At 37.1% G+C, this 22364-nt stretch overlaps 2 protein-coding genes across 2 annotated transcripts in view; both read left to right on the top strand.

Annotated features, from left to right (window-relative positions):
• LPCAT2 (lysophosphatidylcholine acyltransferase 2) overlaps positions 1–22364 on the top strand; it is a 78011-nt gene that overhangs the window by 38526 nt on the left and 17121 nt on the right. Inside the window, exon 11 of the mRNA XM_055412750.2 lies at positions 1427–1580. Within this exon, the coding sequence (XP_055268725.1) occupies positions 1427–1580 (154 nt within the window). The remainder of the gene's footprint in view (positions 1–1426; positions 1581–22364) is intronic.
• CAPNS2 (calpain small subunit 2) lies at positions 1444–18861 on the top strand. Its single transcript, XM_088830155.1, has 2 exons — positions 1444–1580; positions 12768–18861. The coding sequence occupies exon 2, from the start codon at positions 16803–16805 to the stop codon at positions 17541–17543; it is 741 nt and encodes a 246-aa protein (XP_088686281.1). The 5' UTR covers positions 1444–1580; positions 12768–16802; the 3' UTR covers positions 17544–18861.

Below are 22364 nucleotides of genomic sequence, written 5' to 3'. Positions count from 1 at the left end.
ATATAAAAAAAGAGAAGGATGGCACAGTTATATGGTACTGGCATGAGGTGGTCTGAACTTCTCATGTGAAATAGGAATTGACTTGTAGAGTAGCAACTCTGACCATCATTAAATTTTAAATACTTCCCTAGATCAACCTTCTCCTTCTGGGCACATAATTTTTTTTTTAAGTCAAAATGCTCCTTTGTGATTTTATGATCTAGTTTAAAACTGTTTAGAACATTCCCTTTGTAGTTCATGGTATGAAGGTATAGCTTCCACATCCCTCTCTGATTACAGTTCATTGTTTTCAGCCACATCAGGGATCTGCAGAATTTATTACTTTAGTAGACCTTGGCATCCTCCCTTGAAGGGAGCTGCAGAACCAGTTACTGTATTAAAGTTCAAAAAATTAAAAAAAAAAAATTGGGGGAGCTTCTCTGGTGTTCTAGTGATTAAGAATCTGCCTGCCAGTGCAGGGGACACAGGTTCGATCCCTGGTCCAGGAAGATCCCACATGCCAAGGAGCACCTTAGCCCATGGGCAATAACTACTGAGCCTGTGCTCTGGAGCCCATGAGCCACAACTACTGAAGCCCATGTGCCTTAGAGCCCATGTTCTGCAACAAGAGAAGCCCCCACAATGAGAAGCCCAGGCACTGCAATGAGGAATAGCATCCGCCCTCACCACAACTAGAGGAAGCCTGAGTGTAGCAACCAAGACCCAGTGCAGTCAAAAATAAATAAATAAATAAAAATTTTAAAAAAATATTTTTTGATAATTGACGTAGGAAATACTATTTATATCTTCTACATAACAATGTTTTGATATTATATTTTTACAATATTCCTATAGATTTGAAAAATTTAGATAGTCAATGAACTTAGATGTGGAAGTATGTGTTAAGTCACCTGTTTAATTCTACAGGATGTGATATAAGCCACAGTATATATTCCAGTGTTTTAAAGATTTTTATAACTAACATTGGAGGAAGTGTGCATAGTCTAATGAATCCCCCATCACAACATTTTGTGAAATGTGAGTCCATTATCAGCTGGAAAACACCTTGAAAGCAAGAATTATATCTTTTTTTTTTAAAGCAACTCATTAAGTATTGTTGACTTACTAAGTAATATTTAGATTAAAATGTGAGTCCTTGTTTTCTTGTCCTGAATCATTTATTATCCTACCATATTGCTCATCCTCCCAGTTACTTTTCTTTCTCTCAGATACTTGGGATAATTACAGTTATGCTAATACTCTTAAAAAAGTGTTAGAAGTCTGTAATCATGTTCAATATGTGCTTTAAAATATTCATTTTATTCTCCTTTTCAGATATTAACACTTCAAATATTTTCCCATCAAACAGATGAATATAATAGCGCTCACAAAATGTCCATGTGGATTGTGAAGAGCTAATGACATGTCTTCATAACTCTTTGTTTAGATTGGACTGGGATGGAATTCGAAAGCATTTGGATGAGTATGCCGCTATTGCAAGTTCCTCAAAAGGAGGAAGAATTGGAATTGAAGAATTTGCAGAGTATTTGAAGTTGCCTGTTTCAGATGTCTTGAGACAACTTTTTGCACTCTTTGACAGGGTAGGTTAAAGTTTAATCTTTAACATTTTTATTTCACGAGTCCCCATAGAATATAAATCAGTATGGCAGGCATTAGAAAAACTTGCTGGGTCACTGTTAAAGAACAAGACTGAGTCCATAGTTGAATTGCGTAATTTTGTTTTTTTCCCCTTAATAGTAGTAGCACTAGTAGTAATATTAATAGTAATAGAATAATAATTGTGAATATGTGTATGGCAACAGTTATGAGTGTCTATTTTTTATTTTTATTTTATCATTGAACTATAGTTGCTTTACAAATGTGTTAGTTTGTGGTGAATCAGCTATGTGTATACATATATCCCCTCCTTCTTGAGCCTCCTTCTCATCCCACCCCCCAAACAACTATAGTTTCTGTTTCTTTTAAACACCAGGTCAGAAATAAATATTGTCACCATATAACCATATTTGTGTATAGAATTGGAAAGGTTTATATAATTAGCAAGAATTTTAAAATTTATGTCAAAATCATACATTGATGACATTGGTGGCACTATTCTATTCTGAAGGTTTCTGGACTTTCCCCAAAACATCTAAAGACCAAAAAGATTTTAGTTTATTTATAATAAAGTTTTTAATTAAAGCTTGACTGTTTGTCCTTATAGTGGGGACTCACTTTTCTGTTTATGAATATGTATGTACATGGAGTTAGATAACTGAATTGTCAAGACTTCAAGTTCTCTTTCAATTTGTTTTTTTAATATGTAAAACTTACAGTAAAACTCAATTTATGATTATAGTTTTGTGAGTTCTAACAAATGCATAGAAGCGTGTAACTACCACCGCATTCAAGATCCATAATAATTGGGGAAGAAGTTCCCTGTAGGTATGCTTTTGTCATCAGGCCCCTCCCTCACTTTTAACTGCTGGCAGTCACTCCATCCCTTTATATTTACCTTTTCCAGATGCCGTACAAATAGAATCATTTAGTATATCCTTTGGGGTCTGGCTTCTCTCATTCGGCATAATGCATCTGAGATTCAGCCTATTGTTGCCTCTATCAGTAATTTGTCTCCTTCTATTGCTGAGTGGTATTCCTATTGTGTGGATGTACCACATTTGGTGTATCCATTCCCCAGTTGAGGAGCATTTGGTTTCCAGCTTGGGGCTATTATGAATATAACTGTTCCAAGTGTTCACATAGGTTTTTGGGTGAATGTAGATTTTTCTTTCACTTGGGTAAACACTTCAGTTGCTCAACCATGCCCGACTCCTTGCAACCCCATGAATCACAGCACGCCAGCCCTCCCTGTCCATCACCAACTCCCGGAGTTCACTCAAACTCATGTCCACAGAGTCGGTGATGCCATCCAGCCATCTCATTCTCTGTCGTCCCCTTCTCCTCCTGCCCCCAGTCCCTCCCAGCATCAGAGTCTTTTCCAGTGAGTCAACCCTTCGCATGAGGTGGCCAAAGTATTGGAGTTTCAGCTTTAGCATCAGTCCTTCCAATGAACACCCAGGACTGATCTCCGTTAGAAAGGACTGGTTGGATCTCCTTGCAGTCCAAGGGACTCTCAAGAGTCTTCTCCAACACCATAGTTCAAAAGCATCAATTCTTCAGCGATTGGGTAAATACTTGGGGTTGTGATCTTTTTATTTTGCATTCATTCCTGAAGGATATTTTGGTTGTACATATATAGAATTCTGTATAGAGTTCTTCCCTTTCAACAATTTAATAATTTCATCTTTTGCCTTCAGGCCTCCATGATTGCACTGCCTAACTAGTTGTTTTTCAACTGCCTCCCACTGCCCTATTTTATCCAGAGATAGTACTTGCTTTTTTCCCCCCTCCTTCTTCTGTAGGGGAAAGGGAAGTCTTTTAAAAAAAAATTTTTTTTACATTATTATTATTATTTTGATTGCAAGGCATGTGGGATCTTTAGATTCCCCGACCAAGGATTGAACCCATGCCCCCTGCATTGGAGGTGTGCAGTCGTAATCACTGGACGGCCAGGGAAATCCCAAAAGTAGTGATATTTGAATTTCAATGAGAGTCTGTGATTGTAGTGAGGAGAGATAGGCTGCCCTGGGATCATTCTATCCTGGCTGGCACCAGAAGTCCCAGTTCTCTGTCTACCACTGGGAAAAGATACTTTGCAAAGAAATTATAGCTTGATGACAGAAACCAGGACAGAGCTTTTTTTTCTTCTTACCCAGAGCTCATTAATGTTCCTAATGACTTACTCTGTGATCTCTTAGATGAACTACTCTTTAACATGAGGCAGATAAGCAACCTTCTTCTGTATGGATTGTGCAAACCTCCCTTCCGGGCTTGCTGCAGCATACAAATAATCTTTTCTTGTCCAAGAAAAGGTCATGTATCACTGCAATGGTGCTGCTAAAAAGTGTAATGAACATCTAAGGAAAGGAGAGATAAATTACTAGATGTAACTGTGCAAACTGGGAAAAGAAAGGCTCTTTTCACTTGTACCATTACTTGTGTTTCTATGAGATTTATGTAGCATCTTTCAGTATGGCTATGGGAACAATAAAAGCAATCTTAAAGTTTTTAGAAATGTGAACTTGGTGACAGAAAGGAATATGGCAGGGACATACAAATAAGGACAGAAAGTGTGGAAATGGGAAGTGACATGAAACAGGGACCAAGGAAGTTCAGAGCACAGCAGACGTTATGCTTGTTAAGATTTTTAATCAAGATTAAAAATAATCTCTATAAGAGAGGTTGACCCGCCTTTCAGGTGTCGAAGTGTCATAACAGCAGTAACAGGATTGTGTTGACACCAGTTCTGTCTTTTGATGACTAATGATACCTGCCGGTGGCCTCATTGTTTCTATAGCACTGAGATGTACAGGAAGATTTGGGAGTAGGGAAGGGAGTGTAAACCAAGATTACAATAAACCCTAGTAAGCCAGAGTGACTCACTCTGAGCTAGAGAATTGACAATTGACTCCAAGCAGTTTGGAGACTGGTGAGCCTTTGTGGCCAGTGTGATCAATCACAATTTTGCATGCACTCCTTCAGTTGGCTCACATACCAATTATTTCTGTGAGTTTTCTTCACTTCTTTGTGTAGTGTGTAGACTTGGCTTTAGATATAGGCCATGAGTTGGTCTTTAAAACACATTTGATCTCCAGCACCCTGGAAGGTAGAGAAAATAATCTGGAGAACTAGCAAGGAATGCATTTGACCTTTCTTTCCTTCTTCCTTTCCTTCTTTGCTTTCTTTGCTGTCTGTCTCTTCTTCCTCTCTTTCCTTTTTTGCTTGTAACATACCTGCATGTCTGAGCCTGTGAAGATTTGCTTTGTTTTGAAAAGCTCAGCTATGCAGTCATCGCCACACCCTGTGCACATCCCCGCTTCCAGGCTCTCTTTGAGAGATTTAGCTGGGGAATGTGTGTGTATGTGTGTGTGTTCCACAGGAAAGACAAAGAAGTTCAGTAATGTCAGTTTGTTTCTGTCTGAGTAGCTTATCTTGCTAAACTCAGTGTTTATGAGGGGTGGGGGAGGAAGAAGGGTGGGAAAGAGAGAGGGTGGGGTGTTCCTCTTGTTCTTTCAGTAGCTATAAATTTTTGCAGGGCAGAGGGCTCCTCCCATGTTCCTTTTCCCAATTTATCCTCCTTTTCCCCTTTTTTCTTTACTTCTCTCAATCTCTCCCCAAGTCTCGTGCAGTTGTGGTTGGTATTTGGGGGAAGTAGAGAGACCCAAGTATCTCTCCATGTTCACTTACTCTTTTTTCCCACATACATTCCTGGCTAGTCTGCAAAAAACAGTTTTCATCTCAGTCTGGTTCCTGAAAAAAAAAAATTCTGTCTGTTCAGTTCCTTCTGATAGTCTCACACATTCTTTTAGATTGTCAGATATGTGATGGCAGATAATTTAAAGGTTCAACAGAAATGTGGCATTCATGATCCAAAGCATGGCATGGTTCAGTAGTTTGGGATAATTTCCTTAGGAGAAGTTTCATCTCTTTGACAAAAAAAGGAAAAAAACCCTTTTGCTCTTTAGGTTTCATTCACCTTCTTTATTTTCCTGAATGTACACTGAACTCTCTAGATCAGAAGGTGATTTGGATTACAGATGAGTTAGAGTTGAGAGCTGAGACAATAGTTTAAAATAGTGGCTTCTCAACATTTTTTATATTCATAATTCAGTTTTCAAGACAAGATTTTTTGCCAGCACTCTCGAAGGGATTTAAATGCACTGAATGGGACTAAGAAACAATACTGGCTAAGTCAGAAATGATTATAACACAGTCATTTTTATGGTTATAATAGTATCCATACATGAAGTATCACTTTATTTCATTCATTCTTCAGTGCTGTTTCCTTGAGCTGAACCTGTGCTGCCCTGCCAGCAGTATTATATGTACCCATGAGACAAAGTCCTCAACTGTTTTAGGAGACATGTTGTCTCTTTGTTGCTAGTTTGACAATATACCGTGGTATCGACCTCTTACTAAGGACAAGTCACATCTCGTCTAGGCTACATCTCATGATACGTTCAGTGTGATGCTCCACCTGGCACACATCACCATGCATATGAGTATGTGTGCTCTGCTGCTGCTGCTGCTGCTGCGTCACTTCAGTCGTGTCCGACTCTGTGTGACCCCATAGATGGCAGCCCACCAGGCTCCCCCGTCCCTGGGATTCTCCAGGCAAGAACACTGGAGTGGGTTGCCATTTCCTTCTCCAATGTGTGAAAGTGAAAAGTGAAAGTGAAGTCACTCAGTCATGTCTGACTCGTAGCGACCCCATGGACCGCAGCCTACCAGGCTCCTCCATCCATGGGATTTTCTAGGCAAGAGTACTGGAGTGGCTTGCCATTGCAGTCATGTCCAATTCTTTGCAACCGCATGGACTGTAGCCCTCCAGGCTCCACTGTCCTTGGAATTTTTCCAGGCAAGAATTCTGGAGCAGGTTGTCATTTTCTACTCCAGGGGATCTTCCCAACCTAGGGATCGAACCCACATCTCTTGTGTTCACTGGTGGCAAACCTGTGTTTCAACGGTTAGCAGACTTTTTCAGCAAAGAGCCAGATAGTAAATGTTTTTGACTCTGTGGGACATTTGGTCCTAAACTTTCAGCACAACTTACACAACTGAATAAAATAGTTAATCCACCCCACTTAGAAAGATTTTTCTGTTTATTTCCAGTCACTTAAGTCTCTTAAGCACCCTTTCCTAACTCTCAGCATGGAAATCTATATAATACAGCACCCTACCTTCTCTAACAGGGAAGGGCAAGCAAGGATGCTTGTTATTGTTGGCTCATGATTTAACATTTGAACTAATGTCAAGAACAGGGCATACAGGAAGAACTTGGGATAAAGAAACACATTCATTCCACACAATGAGAAATAGTCCTAAAAGATCTCCAGAAAGTTTATAATAGTCAAAAGTGCTGGATTGTCAAAGTGCTAAAGTACACACACATCTTTCCTGTCTAATATTTAAACAAAGTACATAGTAAAACCAGAAGAATTAAGTACTGGTTAGAAGGCAGAAATGGGAAAAATCATGATACTTTTCACATTTTTTTACAAAATGGAAATATCTATATTTTCTTAGCCTGTGGTCTCTTATGTGCATAATGGTTTTGGTAAAAAGACTGAACTTGTGCCAGACTATAGCTGAGTGATTAGTTTCTGTCATCTTTGTACATGAATGATATACTACTAATTAGAAATGGGGAGGATGTCAATAAGAAGTAGACAGATACGGCGAGAATAAAGATTCAGAGTGACCTCCTTTAAATCAGGTGTGGAACAGTGGTTACCATGAGCCCTGGCTGCAGTCCTTCAATCCAGTCCTTAAAATTTACCAACATATTTTATTTTCATCTGTTTAGGAAATATAGAAAGTATCAGTCAGTAAACTACACTTGATGGATGAGATCCAGTCTGATGCTTGTTTTATAAATAAAGCTTTATTGGGACACAACCATGCTCATTTATTTACGTACTGTCCTTGTCTGCTTTCTTACGCAATGCCAGAGATGAATAGTTGCAACAAAGAGTGAAGTCTTCTATCCTTTAATTTTTAATTGAAGTATTAGTTGATTTATAATGTTGTGTTAGGTTTTGGTGTACAGCAAAATGATTCAGCTATATTTACATATTCTTTTTCAGATTTTTTTCCATTATAAGTTATTATAAGATACTAAATATAGTTCTCTGTGCTATATAGTAGTACTTTTTTGTTTATCTGTTTTACATACAATAGTATGTCTCTGTTAATCCCAAGCTCCTAATTTACCCCTCCCCTAGCTCCTCTTTCTTCTACCCTTTAAATTTCCAGTTCAGGTTTGATATGTACTTTAGTATTTCATAACTCATGTGAAAAGAACTCATCTTGATTCCAATATCAATTAATAGAATTTGTTATATGAAATATACTCTAAAGCTCATATGATATAATTAACAGAAGGATATAACTTTCTGAGTGGACTAGATGAACATTTCTATCCAGTTGTACAAGTCATCCTGAAAGTTGGACAGTCCTAGATGACCAACCATTTCCCTCTTCAGTTCTCAGGTTAACTCAATCCCCCCGTGTAGTCCATCATAATATTGGGTGGGCCAAAACATTCATTTGAGTTTCCTTTAACATTTGACTAACCCAATATTTTCCCTCCCTGAATGTTCTAAATATCCTTTTTTTTTTTTTGTACTGAGAATTTTTATTGGATTATTGTTGCTTGGAGGGGAGGAAATGGCAACCCACTCCAGTATTCTTGCCTAGAAAATCCCTCGGATAGAGGAACCTGGTGGGCTACAGTCCATGGGGTCATGAAGAGTTGAATACAACTGAACATACACACACACACACAGTTGCTTTACAATGTTGTGTTAGTTTCTGCTGTACAGCAAAGTGAATCAGTGTTCATATAGCCCCTCTTTTATGGATTTCCTTCCCACTTAAGTCACCACAGAGCACCCAGTAGAGTTCCCTGTGCTATACAGTAGGTTCTCATTACTTATCTGTTTTATTTAGAAATATCCTTTCAAGCATGAGAATTATATGCTTTCTTTTTGGCTTTGCAGTGTGATCTACCAAGGAGACACTTAGAGGAAACAGGAAGGAAAGGGCATTGATTAAAGCTTAACTTTTTTATTGGAGCAAGTGAGCAGTTGCTGTCCTCCTCAAAGAGTGTAAGGAGGTAAAGAATAGGGCTTTGTAAAGAGCAAATTGGGTCAGACCAATTTAATTTCCTCCTATGACAGAATGACAGTCCAAGATGATAAAGAAGAAATATATATTATCTATATGGACTCTAGAAAGGCTTTTGATTTCATGCAACATGACATTCTCATCAATAAATTAGGAAGGTCTGGTTCAGATCACGTTGCAGTGAGGTGAAAGCCCCACTTGACAGAGAGGCTTCACTGAAAGTGGGAACCATGTGTCCTTCTGTGTTCTACCCACTGCAGTCCCTCCACCTTGGAATTCTGTCTGGAGGAGCAACATACTTGATAGGTTGTCAAAATACTTTTGAAAGCCAGACAGTCCGTCAAAGTAAAAATAAGAGTAAGTAAGGATGTCTTTAAAAGTTGTAGAATCAGATCCAAGAAAAAGATGAAGTTAAATTCATATGTTGCATAAAAACACTCTTCATTCTTGTATTCTGTTTCCTTCTCACTCAGGCATGAGAAGGAAACAGAATACAAGAATGAAGCTGCTACTTCACAGCACATGAAGATCTAGACTTAGAATTCTAGAGCTGAAAGGATGGTTAGTGTGAAATTGCCCATCTTCCTCATTTTGCAGAAAGCTTCCAGCTCAAGAGAGGAAGTTGCATGCTCAAGACTGCACAGCTAGTTAGTCACAGGACTGGGACCAGAAGTCCTAGTTCAGTATTCTTTTTACTACAGACTGTCTTTGGACTTTTTAAAAATAACTTTCTTGAGGCATATTTTGCATTCAGCTATTTTAAACATACAGTTCTATGATTTTTTTATTGTTTTATTTTTTTACTTTTTTTTTTATTTTTACCATAAATCAGTTTTAGAGTTTTTCTATCACCCCATTATTATTCCTTGTGTCTTTAACTGTTCATTCCTGTCACCTACTTATCTCCCATCCCTAGGCAACCACTGTAGAGTTGTAAGTTCCCATGTATTATTCTAGACTTGGTCTAGAATCAAGACTAGAGATTTTCTATCTGTATAGATTTGCCTCTTGTGGACATTTCAATGAATGGAATCCTACGATATACAGTCTTGTGTCTGGCAGTTTTTGAGGTCCATCTGTGTCATTGCATGTATCAGTAATTTCATCCCTTTTTATTGCCAAATAGTTCTCTATTATATAAATATATCATATTTTTGTTTATTCATTCACCTGTTAATGGATATTTAGGTTGTTGCTACTTTGGAACTATCATGAATAGTGTTGCTAATAGCATCTGAGTATCATTATTGACTTTTTAAGTTCAATAACTCTTCCCCCCTCAAACTGAGGTTAAATTTTCCATTGAATGTGGCCTCTTCCCCTACTCTTTCTCTCCAGATCTAGACAGTAGAGTTCGCCCAGACAGCAACCAAAGTTCCTATTAATGGTCTAATAAATAGCCTTGGGGGATTAAATAGTCCAGAGAAGAAAAAGCTTGTTAATTTAATAACAGTCTTTTATTCCATGATGGCTTATGAGAAACTGTTAGCCAAACGCTCTCCATCTTCACAGAAAATAAATGAGAAGAATTGGATTTCAACTTCAGCAAAAAACACTTCAGATGGGCATAAGGAGGCACATTTTATATGGCAATGGATGCTGTCAAGTTAATTTTGCAATATTATAAAAACAAAGCCCATGTAATTTCCTCAGAGAGAAGCTTATGTGAATGGATTTAAATCTGTCTGAGGCCAGATGGCCCCTTGTCATCCTCTAAAGGGAAGAAGTCCTTTTGTGGTGCTTCCTCAATGTGGCAAAGGAAGACATTTCGCTTTTGGTATTTACAGAGACCATTTCATGGTGCCCCTGAGACCAGTTATTGGAGTCCTAGTGCCATAAAACTAGTTGGCAGAGAATTTTATAGAAAACACTAGGTGTGGCAGAAGGAGACCTTGCTCCCATGTCCTACACAGAGCAGGGTCTCCCAGCTACTATTCTCTCCCTAGTCATAGAATAATCATTGTTTAATTCAAGAATTATACAGTTTATGAAGTAATTTTTCATTTAATCTCCTATCTGCACTTAAAAAGTTATTAAGTTATTGAACTTAGAAAGTTAACAGTGACACATGATTGCTGTTAGCAACACTATGAATAATAGTTTCAAAGTAGAAAACCTAAATATCCACCAACAGGTGAATGAGTAACCAAAAATGTGATATATTCATATAATGGAGTACTATTTGACTTCATACTCAAAGCTTAGGAGTTTACACAGTAGCCTGTGAGATAGACTCTGTCAAATGGCTGTTCAAAGTCTTCTCCAATTTCATTCTATCCTATTGAGCCTTTATCTCTCATCATTTCCAGCAATAAACTCTCATCATGTTGAACTATTCACCATCTATTGAATTCCACACATCCTTTAGTTCCTCTGTCTTTTCACAATATCGCCCCTTCATGTATATCCCTGTCTATCTGGAGAACTCTGACTTAGCTTATAGTTAGGCCTACACATTATCTTTTCTATAGGTAAATGTTCTCCTATCCTTTGCCTCAACAGAACTTATTGCTCCTCCTTTAGGGTCTCATAGTGGTTGATAATCCACTGTTTAGATAATATATTAGCTGTATGACCTTTTCAAAGTAGCTTAACATCTCTTGAGTTTTTCTTTCCTTATCTTGAATGTTTTGTGTCTTTCAGAGAAATTATATGAGACCTAGATACCAAAGAATATTATATGCAAATATTATATACAAATGTAATAGTTTAGTATTAATGGTATAGATGTGAAATAGACTTCAGATTGTAAATACAACACCTAGTTTTCTGTAGGTCTTATTACCTTTGAGCACAGTGACCCTAATGCATTCGTCTTTCTCTCTTAAATATTGAGTCTAAGTCCTGAAGCATGATAAGTGAAATTGAATCATTATAGACAGGGAGATACTATTATTATCATTTTGCAGATTGAAATTAAGGTCCAAAATGCTGAGAGATATAATGATTTAGTTACGTCCTGGCTACTTTTCCCTGAGTTTACCAATAGAATTTCCAGAGACTTCTGGAGGACTTGTACCCTGACTCTACCTAGAATCAAGGCTGAGGTTTCTCAAGGTATTGTCTGGGACTACCTGTCACAGACTGACTTTTCAAGATACGTATTAAAAACATGAAATCAAATCTCACAAATGTAATTTTGGGCAAAAAAGCCAGACACACAAAATCAGAAAAGAGAGGACAATACTACCAACTTCACAGAAACAAAAGGTATTAGGAAAGAGTACTATGAGCAACTCTATGCCAACAAATTAGATAACTTAGATACAGTGAACAAATTCCTAGAAATGTATAACCTACCAAGTCTGAGTCATAAAGAAATAAAAAATCTGAACAGACCTATAACTAGTAAGAAGGTTCAATGAATAATTTTTAAGAAACCTCCCAACAAAGAAAATCCCAGGACCAGATGGCTTCACTTTTGAATTCCACCAAATGTTTAAAGAAGAATTAAGTATCAGTCCTCCTCAAACTCTTTCCAAAAATTGAGGAGGAAGGAATACTTCCTAACTCATTCTGTGAGGCCAACATTATCCTGATACCAAGGTCAGAAAAAGATATTAGTGTTGACCCTTGAACAATGCAGGGGTTAGGGGAACCAACCCCTTGTGCAGTCAAAAATCTGCATATTAAAATCAGCCCTACATAATCCATGGTTCTGCATCCACAGTTTCAAACAACCTCAGATGGTGTAGTATTGTAGTATATACATATTGAAAAAAATCCTAGTAGAAATGAACCCACATAGTTAAACCCATTTTGTTCAAGAGTCCACAGTACATGAAAAGAAGGCTAAAGACCAATGTCCATATGAATACTGATTCAAAAATCCTGAACAAAGTATTAGCAAACAGAATTCAACAGCACATTAGGAGGATTTTACATCATGACTAAGTGGGATTTATTCCTTGAATGCAAGGGTGGCTCATCATGGAAAAATCAGTCAGTGTAATAAACTACATTAACAGAATGAAGGGGGAAAACATGGTTATCTCAATTGAGACAGAAAAAGCATTTGACAAAATTCTGTACTCTTTCAGATAAAAACACTTGGCAAACTAGGAGTAAAAGTAAAGTTGCTGCTGCTGCTGCTAAGTCACTTCAGTCGTGTCCGACTCTGTGTGACCCCATAGACAGAAGCCCACCAGGCTCCCCCGTCCCTGGGATTCTCCAGGCAAGAACACTGGAGTGGGTTGCCATTTCCTTCTCCAATGTGTGAAAGTAAAAAAGTGAAAGTGAAGTCGCTCAGTCGTGTCCAACCCTTAGCGACCCCATGGACTACAGCCTACCAGGCTCCTCCATCCATGGGATTTTCTAGGCAATAGTACTGGAGTGGCTACCTCAGCATAATAAAAATCATGTATGAAAAGCCCACAGCCAACATCAGATTCAATGGTAAGAGCCTAAAAACTTTTTCTCTGAGATTAGGAGCATGAAAATGTGCCTGCTTTTTGTTGCATCTATACAAAATAGTACTGGAAGTCATAGCCAAAACAGTTGGGCAAGAAAAGAAATGAAAAGAATGTGAGTTGGAAAGGAAGAAGTAGAATTATCTCTGCTCACAACATACATGATCTTATATGTAAAAAACCCTGCAGACAACGCACAGACACATAACTCTTAGATCTAATAAACTAATTCAGCAAAGTTGCAGGATACAAATCAACTCACAAAACTTACTTGTGTTTCTGTAAACTAACAATAAACAATCTGAAAAGAAAAGTAAGAAAGCATTAAAAGGAATAAATGTGACCAAGAAGGTGGAAGCCTTCTACACTGAAAACTACAAACTGTTGTTGAAAGAAATTAAAGAAGACATGAATAAGTGATAAGACATCAGTGTTCATCTATTAGAAGACAATATTAAGATGTCAGTACCACACAAAGTGGTCCAGAGACCAGTGCAATCCCTATCAAAGTCTCAACAACATTTTTTAATGGAAGTAGGGAAATCCATCCTAAAATTCATGTGGAATCTCAAGGGAGACTGAATTGCCAACATAGTCTTGCAAAAGAGCAATGTTGAAAGTCTTACACTTCCTGATTTCAGAACTTACTACAAAGCTATACTAAATCCAAATAGGGTGGTACTGGCATAAACACAGATATATAAGCCAATGGAATAACATAGAAAGCCCAGAAATAAACTCATGCGTGTGCATACAAATGATTTTCAACAAGGGTGCCAAGCCCATTCAATGGAGAAAGAATAATCTTTTTCAACAAATGGTACTGAGATAACCACAAGCAAAGGAATGAAGTGGACTCTTACCCTATGTCATATATAAAAATTAACTCAAAATGGGTCAAAGACCTAAACATAAGAGCTAAAACTATTATGTTTTGCCTTAGACAAAAACATAGAGGAAAAGCTTTGTGACATTGGATTCCTTGTTGGTTTTTTGGATATAACACCAAAAACATGAGCAATAAAAGAAAAATTAGATTAAATTGGACTACATAAAAGTTTAAAACTTCTATGCATTGAAAGACACTATCAACAGAGCAGAAAGACAACTCATGGAATGGAAGAAGATATTTGCAAATCATATAACTGATAAGGAGTTAATATCCAGAATGTAGAAGGAAATATAAAATAGCAACAGGAAAGCAAATAACCCTATCAAAGAACAGGCAAAAGACTAGAATAGACATTTTCTCCAAAGAAGGCATATAGGTGACCAACAGGTATATGAAAAGATGCTCAACATCACTAATCATTAGGGAAATGAAAATTAAAGCTACAGTAAGATATCATCTCATATCCATCAGGATGGCTATGATAAAAAAAAGTCTGAGGAAAAATTGGAACCCTTGTACACTGTTGGTGGGAATGTAAAATAGTGTAGCCACTGTGGAAAATAGTATGGTGGTCCTTCAAAAAATTAAAAACAGATTTACCATTTGATCCAGCAGTTCTGCTTCTGGGTATATATCCAAAAGATTTGGAAGTAAGGACTTGAAGAAATATTTGTATACCTATGTTCATAGCAGCATTACTCACGAAAGCCCAAAGGTGGAAGCAGCCCAAGCATCCATCAGTGGAAGAATGGATAAACAAAGTGTTATATCCATACAATAGAATATTATTTAGCTTAAAAAGGAAATAAATTCTGACACATGCTACAACATGGATGAACCTTGAAGACATTATGCTAAGTGGAATTAGCCAGACATAAAAGGACAGATACTGTATTGTTCCACTTATATGAGATACCTAAAACAGTCAAATTCATACAAACATGAAGTAGAATGGTACTTGCCAGGGCCTAGGAGGAGAAGGAAATATTTAATGGGGACAGAGTTTATTTTGCAAGGTGAAAAAAATTTCTGGAGTTGGATGGTGATGATGGTTGCACAACAATGTGAATGTACTTAATGCCTCTGAACTGTGTACTTAAAAATTGTTAAGATCGTAAATTTTATATGTATTTTACCACAATTTTTAAAAATTTATAAACAAGATACCAAAAAATGTATATATACTGTATGATTCCATTTATTTAAAGTGCAAAATTGAATCTGTGGTGTTAGAGGTCAGAATAATGGTTACCCTTGGAAGAGGAGAGTACCTAGAAAGAGACATGAAGAAGCTTCAGGGGTCCTGCTTATGTTCTACTTTTTGATCTGGGTATTATAACAAGGGCTATTTTCAGTCTGTGAAATTCTTTGAGCTATACATTTGTGATTTTTACAGTTTTCTATGTGAATGTTACACTTCCAAAAGATTCCAGAAATGTAGATCATGAATGCGACACCAAATTGCGCAGAATCAGAATCTCAGAGCATGGGATCTAGGGACCCTGCATTTTAAAAATCTCCCTTCCAAGTTTTTCTTAAGAACGTTAGATATTGCAAATCTGCTGAAGGAAGAGAATTAGATAAATATTTTTCTATTGCCCAAGAATTCTTCAGTTGTGCCCTAGCAATAAATATTCTTTAGAGAAGAAATTCTTGATATCCTTAGGTCATTTACCTTCTTCTGCTAGGAAAATCCATGTCATCTGATGAGTAAGAGAACTAAGAATAATTAACAGCATATAAAAATCTGTAATTTAATATATTATACTTAAAATATGATTTATTCTAATTTGTCAGATATACTGTAACTTAGGAATATTTTATTTTATTTTTATTTTTTTTTGTTATATGTTTTATTTTTTTTTAATTTAATAAATGGTACAAAGCACAATGCCATAAACATTAACAGTTAAAATATCACCAAATGAAAAAAATACTATAGAATACACAGTTGCAAAAAGCTACATTAAGTTATTTTACAACTGCCTAAAGCTGCAAAAAGAAAAAAAACCCAATGCCTTACCTAAGTTATCCCTCTCTCAAAATAATGCCATTTATATTATAAACCACGAACTCCCCATCAAAAGACGGGAACTGCTTTTGTTAATTCGTATATATATATATATATGACTGTATCACTTTGCTATACACCTAAAACAAACACAACACTATAAATAAAATATAGTACAATATAAAATAAAAATAAGTAACAGATCTTTGGGGCTTTACACTGAGTTAGAGTTCCTATCAGAGGGATAACAGCACCACAGCCGCACTGAATCCTCATGAAGGAGGCACACAAATGAATGGGTTACAAGAGTTACAGGAATGAGAGCTGCTCATTTCCCAGAAACTACAGCTCACAGAAAACCAACAAAGGCACGAGATACAGACCATTCACTTATGAATGTGTAAAACTCAAGAAAGTCCACATCACTCCTACAACATGTTGAAAGTGCCTCAGAATTCACACAATACCAACTTTCTCATGGTTCTGGTTAAATTACATATACCAGTTTATAACAAATGGCAAAATCTGTAACTCTGTTGGAATATTTTATTGAGGCCCTCTGAAAAATGGCAGGTGCTAGGACCTAGTGGAATTCAGGCAACTTCAGTAGGAGGTGAAGCATCACACCCCCAGGGTGTGGTACAGTGCAGGCAGGTACAGAAAAGCCAGTTCTTCCACATGTAAGCTACTTAGACTCCATTTCATCTCTCATACCACCTCCAAGATTTCAGCAGCTTTTACTCTTGCTGGATAAACCAAAAGCATGTTTCTTGCAAAGGCTTTATTGGAAGGAGCAAATCAAGGTCTTGGACAAGCCCTTGGAGGCCTTCTTGGAGGAGGTGGTCAGAGAAGAGAAGGAGGGAATATTGGAGGGATAGTTGGAGGAATTGTGAATTTTATCAGTGAAGCTGCGGCTGCTCAGTATACCCCAGAACCACCACCTACTCAGCAACATTTCACCAACGTGGAGGCCAATGAAAGTGAGGAAGTTAGGCGTTTTCGGCAACAGTTTGCTCAGCTGGCTGGACCAGACATGGAGGTGGGTGCCACTGACTTAATGAATATTCTCAACAAAGTCCTTTCTAAGCACAAGGATCTGAAGTCTGACGGCTTTAGTCTGGACACCTGCCGGAGCATTGTATCTGTCATGGACAGTGACACGACTGGGAGGCTGGGCTTTGAAGAATTTAAGTATCTCTGGAACAACATCAAGAAATGGCAGTGTGTTTACAAGCAGTATGACAGGGATCAATCTGGGTTTCTGGGAAGTTCTCAGCTTCAGGGGGCTCTGCAGGCAGCAGGCTTCCAGATAAATGAGCAACTTTACCAAATGATTGTCCGCCGATACGCCGAGGAGGATGGAAGTATGGACTTTAACAACTTCATCAGCTGCCTGGTTCGCCTGGATGCCATGTTCCGTGCCTTCAAATCCCTGGATAGAGATGCAGATGGCCTGATTCAGGTTTCTATCCAAGAGTGGCTGCAGCTGACCATGTATTCCTGAAGTGGGCATTAAGTCAGGACCCTCCCTGGAGGATAGGACTGCTAGAAGCCTAGCCATTCTCTCTGCATGGTTGCAGATACCCCATCTGGAGCTGTCATTGCCTGCCGAGTTCTTTCACAACTGGACCTATTCTGAACTTGCGTTGCCCTTCATTGCTTAATTAAAACAGATTTTTCATGAAAAATATTCTGAGTGGTTTGTTTGTTGACTTTTTGAGATTTGGAATTTATATGGACCTATATATATGATGGGGAGGCATGCAGGGCAGGCTCTCATGGAGTACATTTTAAGAGGTCATTGCTTGTTTGGTGAATTAATTCCAAAGAACAGGGAATTTGTTGTTGTTACTATTAAGAATGAGATTTGGAAAAAAATCCTGGGATAAATCAAGAAAGCTCTCAAGAGATGTATATTTTTCCTTCAAAAAGGTGAGGAGGTGGGAAATTCAAAATCTCTTTTTCTCTTAATTCATGTCTGGTCTTCCCATTACATTAAAAATATGCTTTCCTGGAAACATATTTCAGAAACAGGCTCAGAAATGTGAAATTAAGCAGTTTTATATAAGGTAGTATTTTTTTTAATGGTGGAGCAGCTATCTAAAGTCTAGAATTCTTTGGTCTTATTTTTTTTTCAGTAAAATAAATGTGTAAAAGTTTTGATATATTTATAGAGGACGAGAGTGTTGGGGAATGAAAGGTGTATCGTAGTTGAAATGTCACTGATTGCCTTAATGAATCGAAATGATCCCTCTTACATGTACTTCACACACAAAATCAGGCATGCCCAGCTGATGTTAGCCAGCTCTTGTCATGTCTTGCCCTGCCTCCTAGCAAGGAATATTCTTTCATTTGTTTGAAAACCGCAGACAGGAAAAAAGTGAACAAAGAGAAGAAAAAGAACATGTACACAAATCATATGTTACATAAATATACACATATATAAATCATTATATGTATGTAAATGTTGCTGAGTCTTTATTGCAGTGTTTCTCAGCCCTGACTGCAACTTAGAATCACTGGGAGAGCTCTTCAGGAATAGTGAAAGCTGAGTTCCACTCCACACGAGTTAAAGAAAAATCTTTAGAGGTGGGGCTCAAAGATGAGTATTTTTAAACCTCCCCAGCTTTAAATGATTCTGATTAGCAACCAAGGTTGTCTGACAGTGCTTTAAGGTTAGGCTGTTTTACTGTATTTTTCATATCAGCCTCAGCTGAAAACTGAGGCCCCACAGGAGTCAGTGTTGCCAGTGTCCAAAAGAATGAAGATAGGAGTATGGAGAAACTGCCACACCCCCCCCCCCAAAACACCGAGGTAGTCGTGCCTTCCTTGTGAATGCCCATTGGTTTGGCTTTTTCTTTTTCCAGTGTTTATTTGGCGACACCGGGTCTCAGTTGTGGCACACGGGATCTTCATTGCAGCATGCGGGATCTTTAGCTGCAGCGTGTGTCTGTTTCTCTGAGCAGGGATCAAACCCAAGCACCCTGCGTTGGGAGCATGGAGCCTTAACATCTGGACCACCAGGGAAGTCCCTGGCTTTCTTCATTTTGATTCAGGTGTTGATAGCAGCGTAAACCAGAATCTGGAATCCCCTGGCCCATGGACTCAGCTAGACAGGGCTCATTTGCAAGTGCTCTGTTCATCTGCCTGCTATATAATTGGTTTATGGCCCTCCTGTTTTGCTGGTTTTTAATTCATTCGCTGTTTCCTACTCTACTTTGGAAGATCATCCTAAATTCGAAGATAAATCCTTCCTTTCTGACTCATTTAGAGGAAAGTTGTAACTCTTAAAATGATGTAATTGGCCTATTAACAGACTCAGCTGCCTGTTAGAAATCCCCATTGAAATTGAGAGAGGTTGGCATTTGGCCTCTGTGTACACCATCATCACCATCATATAATATTTATTAAATACCACACATGTGTGATTCTCAGTTGAGCCAAGCACAGAGATCACATCCAGTTTCCTCAAGAGAGTTGTAATTTAAGCTTGGTCTGGGGAGCTACTTAAACCAGGTATGGTTATATAAGAGTGAGGCTGCTGCCAGCAACCACACATTAATATCAGGATCCCTATTTTAGAATAAAGCCACTAATATGTTAGGCATGAATGTAGTAATGTAGCCAAGAAAGGGGAGAGCTGCCAAGATGCCTTTTAAGGTCTAAGAGTATTAAGTTTATAATTTAACCTTTCCACGTGATGGTTGGGGAAAAGAAAATATAGGCCCACTTTTCTCCCCTCACTTCATTCTAAATGTTTTATGAAAGTTAAGACAATTATCTCACACTAGGAGTGGTACTGAGTATTTCTCTTCCTCTTCACGTTAAAGGATTACTACTATTATGATTCTCTTCTTGCATGCCAGGGCAAAACATTCTGAAATTACTTAAGTTTCTCTTTTATTCTCTTATGAATTTGTATAAAACTTGTATAGATGACCCACGGCACAAGAGCTGACCCCAGAAAATTTAGTCCAAAGTCTGGATTTTTCCAAGTAACCCAACCTTTGGCATTGTGTCAAACCAATAGCTTAAGAAGTGATTGGATTTCTTAGTTTCCATTCAATGTTTTTTTTTTTTCAGTTGAAGTTTCAAAGGCAGGTTTTCAATATAAAAGGGAGTTTGCCTAATACTTTTTTAAAATTTTGCCTTTCCTACATGGAAGACTACTGATAGCCTAAGAAGAAGGACTTCGATTCATGTAACTCTATCATTTTTAAATTTTTAAGAGCAATGCAATCAATGTAGTAAGTAGAAAATAATAATGATTTTGTTTAAATGTGACATTATATGTTTACGCTTTTAAATTGCAAAGTATCCCATATGATTTTGGAATACACCTTAGTCTTGATACAATCCACTGAATTTGATAACCTGTAACAATAGCAGGAAAAAGAACTGTATGTTCTGTACCTAAAAACAGCAAATGTCCAAAAACATTCAAAATTTGTATATCATCTCAAAGTTCACTTTAAAAATATTTTTTGAGTAATAGTGCATGTGTTTTTAAAAGTTGATTTATATATCAACTTCAGTCAGAAATTTCATCAGTAACACTACACAACTCACCCACAGTAGGGCCTCAAAAAAAATTTGCTCAAGCACCTGCAGGGCACTGATATTAAATATACCTATTGATCCTGCAGTGCTTTCAGAATTACTTTTTTTAAATGTCTATTTTTAGTGCTAAATGGATTAAAACAATTCCTAGCAATTGATAATATAATTATGCAGGTGGGTAGAAATATGCTCTTAATAAGAATACTGAGGGAAACAGTACCTCTTCCTGGACTCTCCTGTATAACTTAGAGATTATTGATTTTGAATAATAGTACTTTTCCTGAGAAATTAAATCAATTTTTACAGGAATAAACCCACAGATTTGAGGAATCATTTTTTTTTTTACCATGGGACTAATTTGAGCTTGAAAATTTAAAGGAGTGTATTTTACTTACACATTTTTATTATCTGTTTTTGAATATATTTTATCATTTACCTGCTTTAATTTGAATGAGAGTCAGATTACCTAAATGTTAATTGTCGTTATGGCAATAGTGAGTGTTGTGACCACAAGTAAAACTTATGTCTTAATTGTTTATTAGTAAAAATGAAGAAGTTGACTAGATGATTTCTGTAATACCCCCCAGTTCAAAATTTTGTTATTCTGAATTTGTATTGTATAAAAATAATGTATTGTTTTATTAGTCCAGCAATAAAATATCTCAGAATAATTTCCATAATACTTTTTTTCCTTCACATTATTAGGATAAAAACTCACATATAATTTCTCATGTGATTGATTATCAAGAGTCTGCTTTAATATTATTTTTTTGGTCAAAGCCACTCATATGAAACTGTTAATGAAAATCAGGCGTCCAGAATATTACCTTTATTTGTGAATAGCAGTAATATTACTATTACTAATTAGTGATATTACTATTACTAATTAATATTAATATCAGTAATATTAAGAGTTCTTTACATTTCTGGTGCTCCATTGAAAAATAAGTTATAATGCTTTACCTGTATTATAACATTGGATTTAGTAGTGTAAATAAAAATTGGATGCCTCACAATAAATTCAAAGGAGTATTTCCATAGGTAGTAGCCGTACTGCCTATGGCTGTATCTTCAGTGTCCATAGATATTCTCTTTTTAAAAATTTATTTAATCAAAGTATTAAGTTGACTTACAATGTTGTGTTAATTTCTGCTGTACAGCAAAGTGATTCAGTTATACATATATATATATATATACATTCTTTTTCATATCTTTATTGTGGTTTATCACAGGATATTGAATATAGTCATAGATCATTCTTATATCTATTCTTCAGAAATTGTATTTAACACTTCTTTGTTTCTTAGTGGAAAAAAAACCAATTGCACAAGAAATTTACCTTATTAGGCATATATCCACAGTTCAATAAGCTGTTCAACCTCTAAGGCCTAATGAACAACAGCCATCCATAGTACATAAGAAAATTAAATAGAGTCACAACAAGGAAACTTTATGTGCCTTAAAAGTCTACCATCTCTGAAACTCCTGGAGTGATGAAAATGTCACTGTCAGTTGTGGCAGTGGTTACCCTGGTGTCTACATTTTTTCAAAGAGCCTCAAACTGTACCCTGAAAACTGATGCTATTTATTGACTGTAAATGATACCTCAATGAAGTTGATTAAAGGAAAAACAGCTCTTTCAGAGGGTGGTAATCAGACAAAAGGGCTTCCTATGTCTATCAGTGGTAAAAAACCCACCTGCCAATACAGGAGTCATGGGTTCAGTCCCTGGGTCGGAAAGATCCCCAGAGAAGGAAATACTGGA

This window comes from Moschus berezovskii, chromosome 22 (genome assembly GCF_049115385.1).
Source record: "Moschus berezovskii isolate FMDL1 chromosome 22, NW_MosBer_1.0, whole genome shotgun sequence".
NCBI classification, from domain to species: domain Eukaryota; kingdom Metazoa; phylum Chordata; class Mammalia; order Artiodactyla; family Moschidae; genus Moschus; species Moschus berezovskii.
This window is presented reverse-complemented; position numbering and strand designations above follow the sequence as displayed.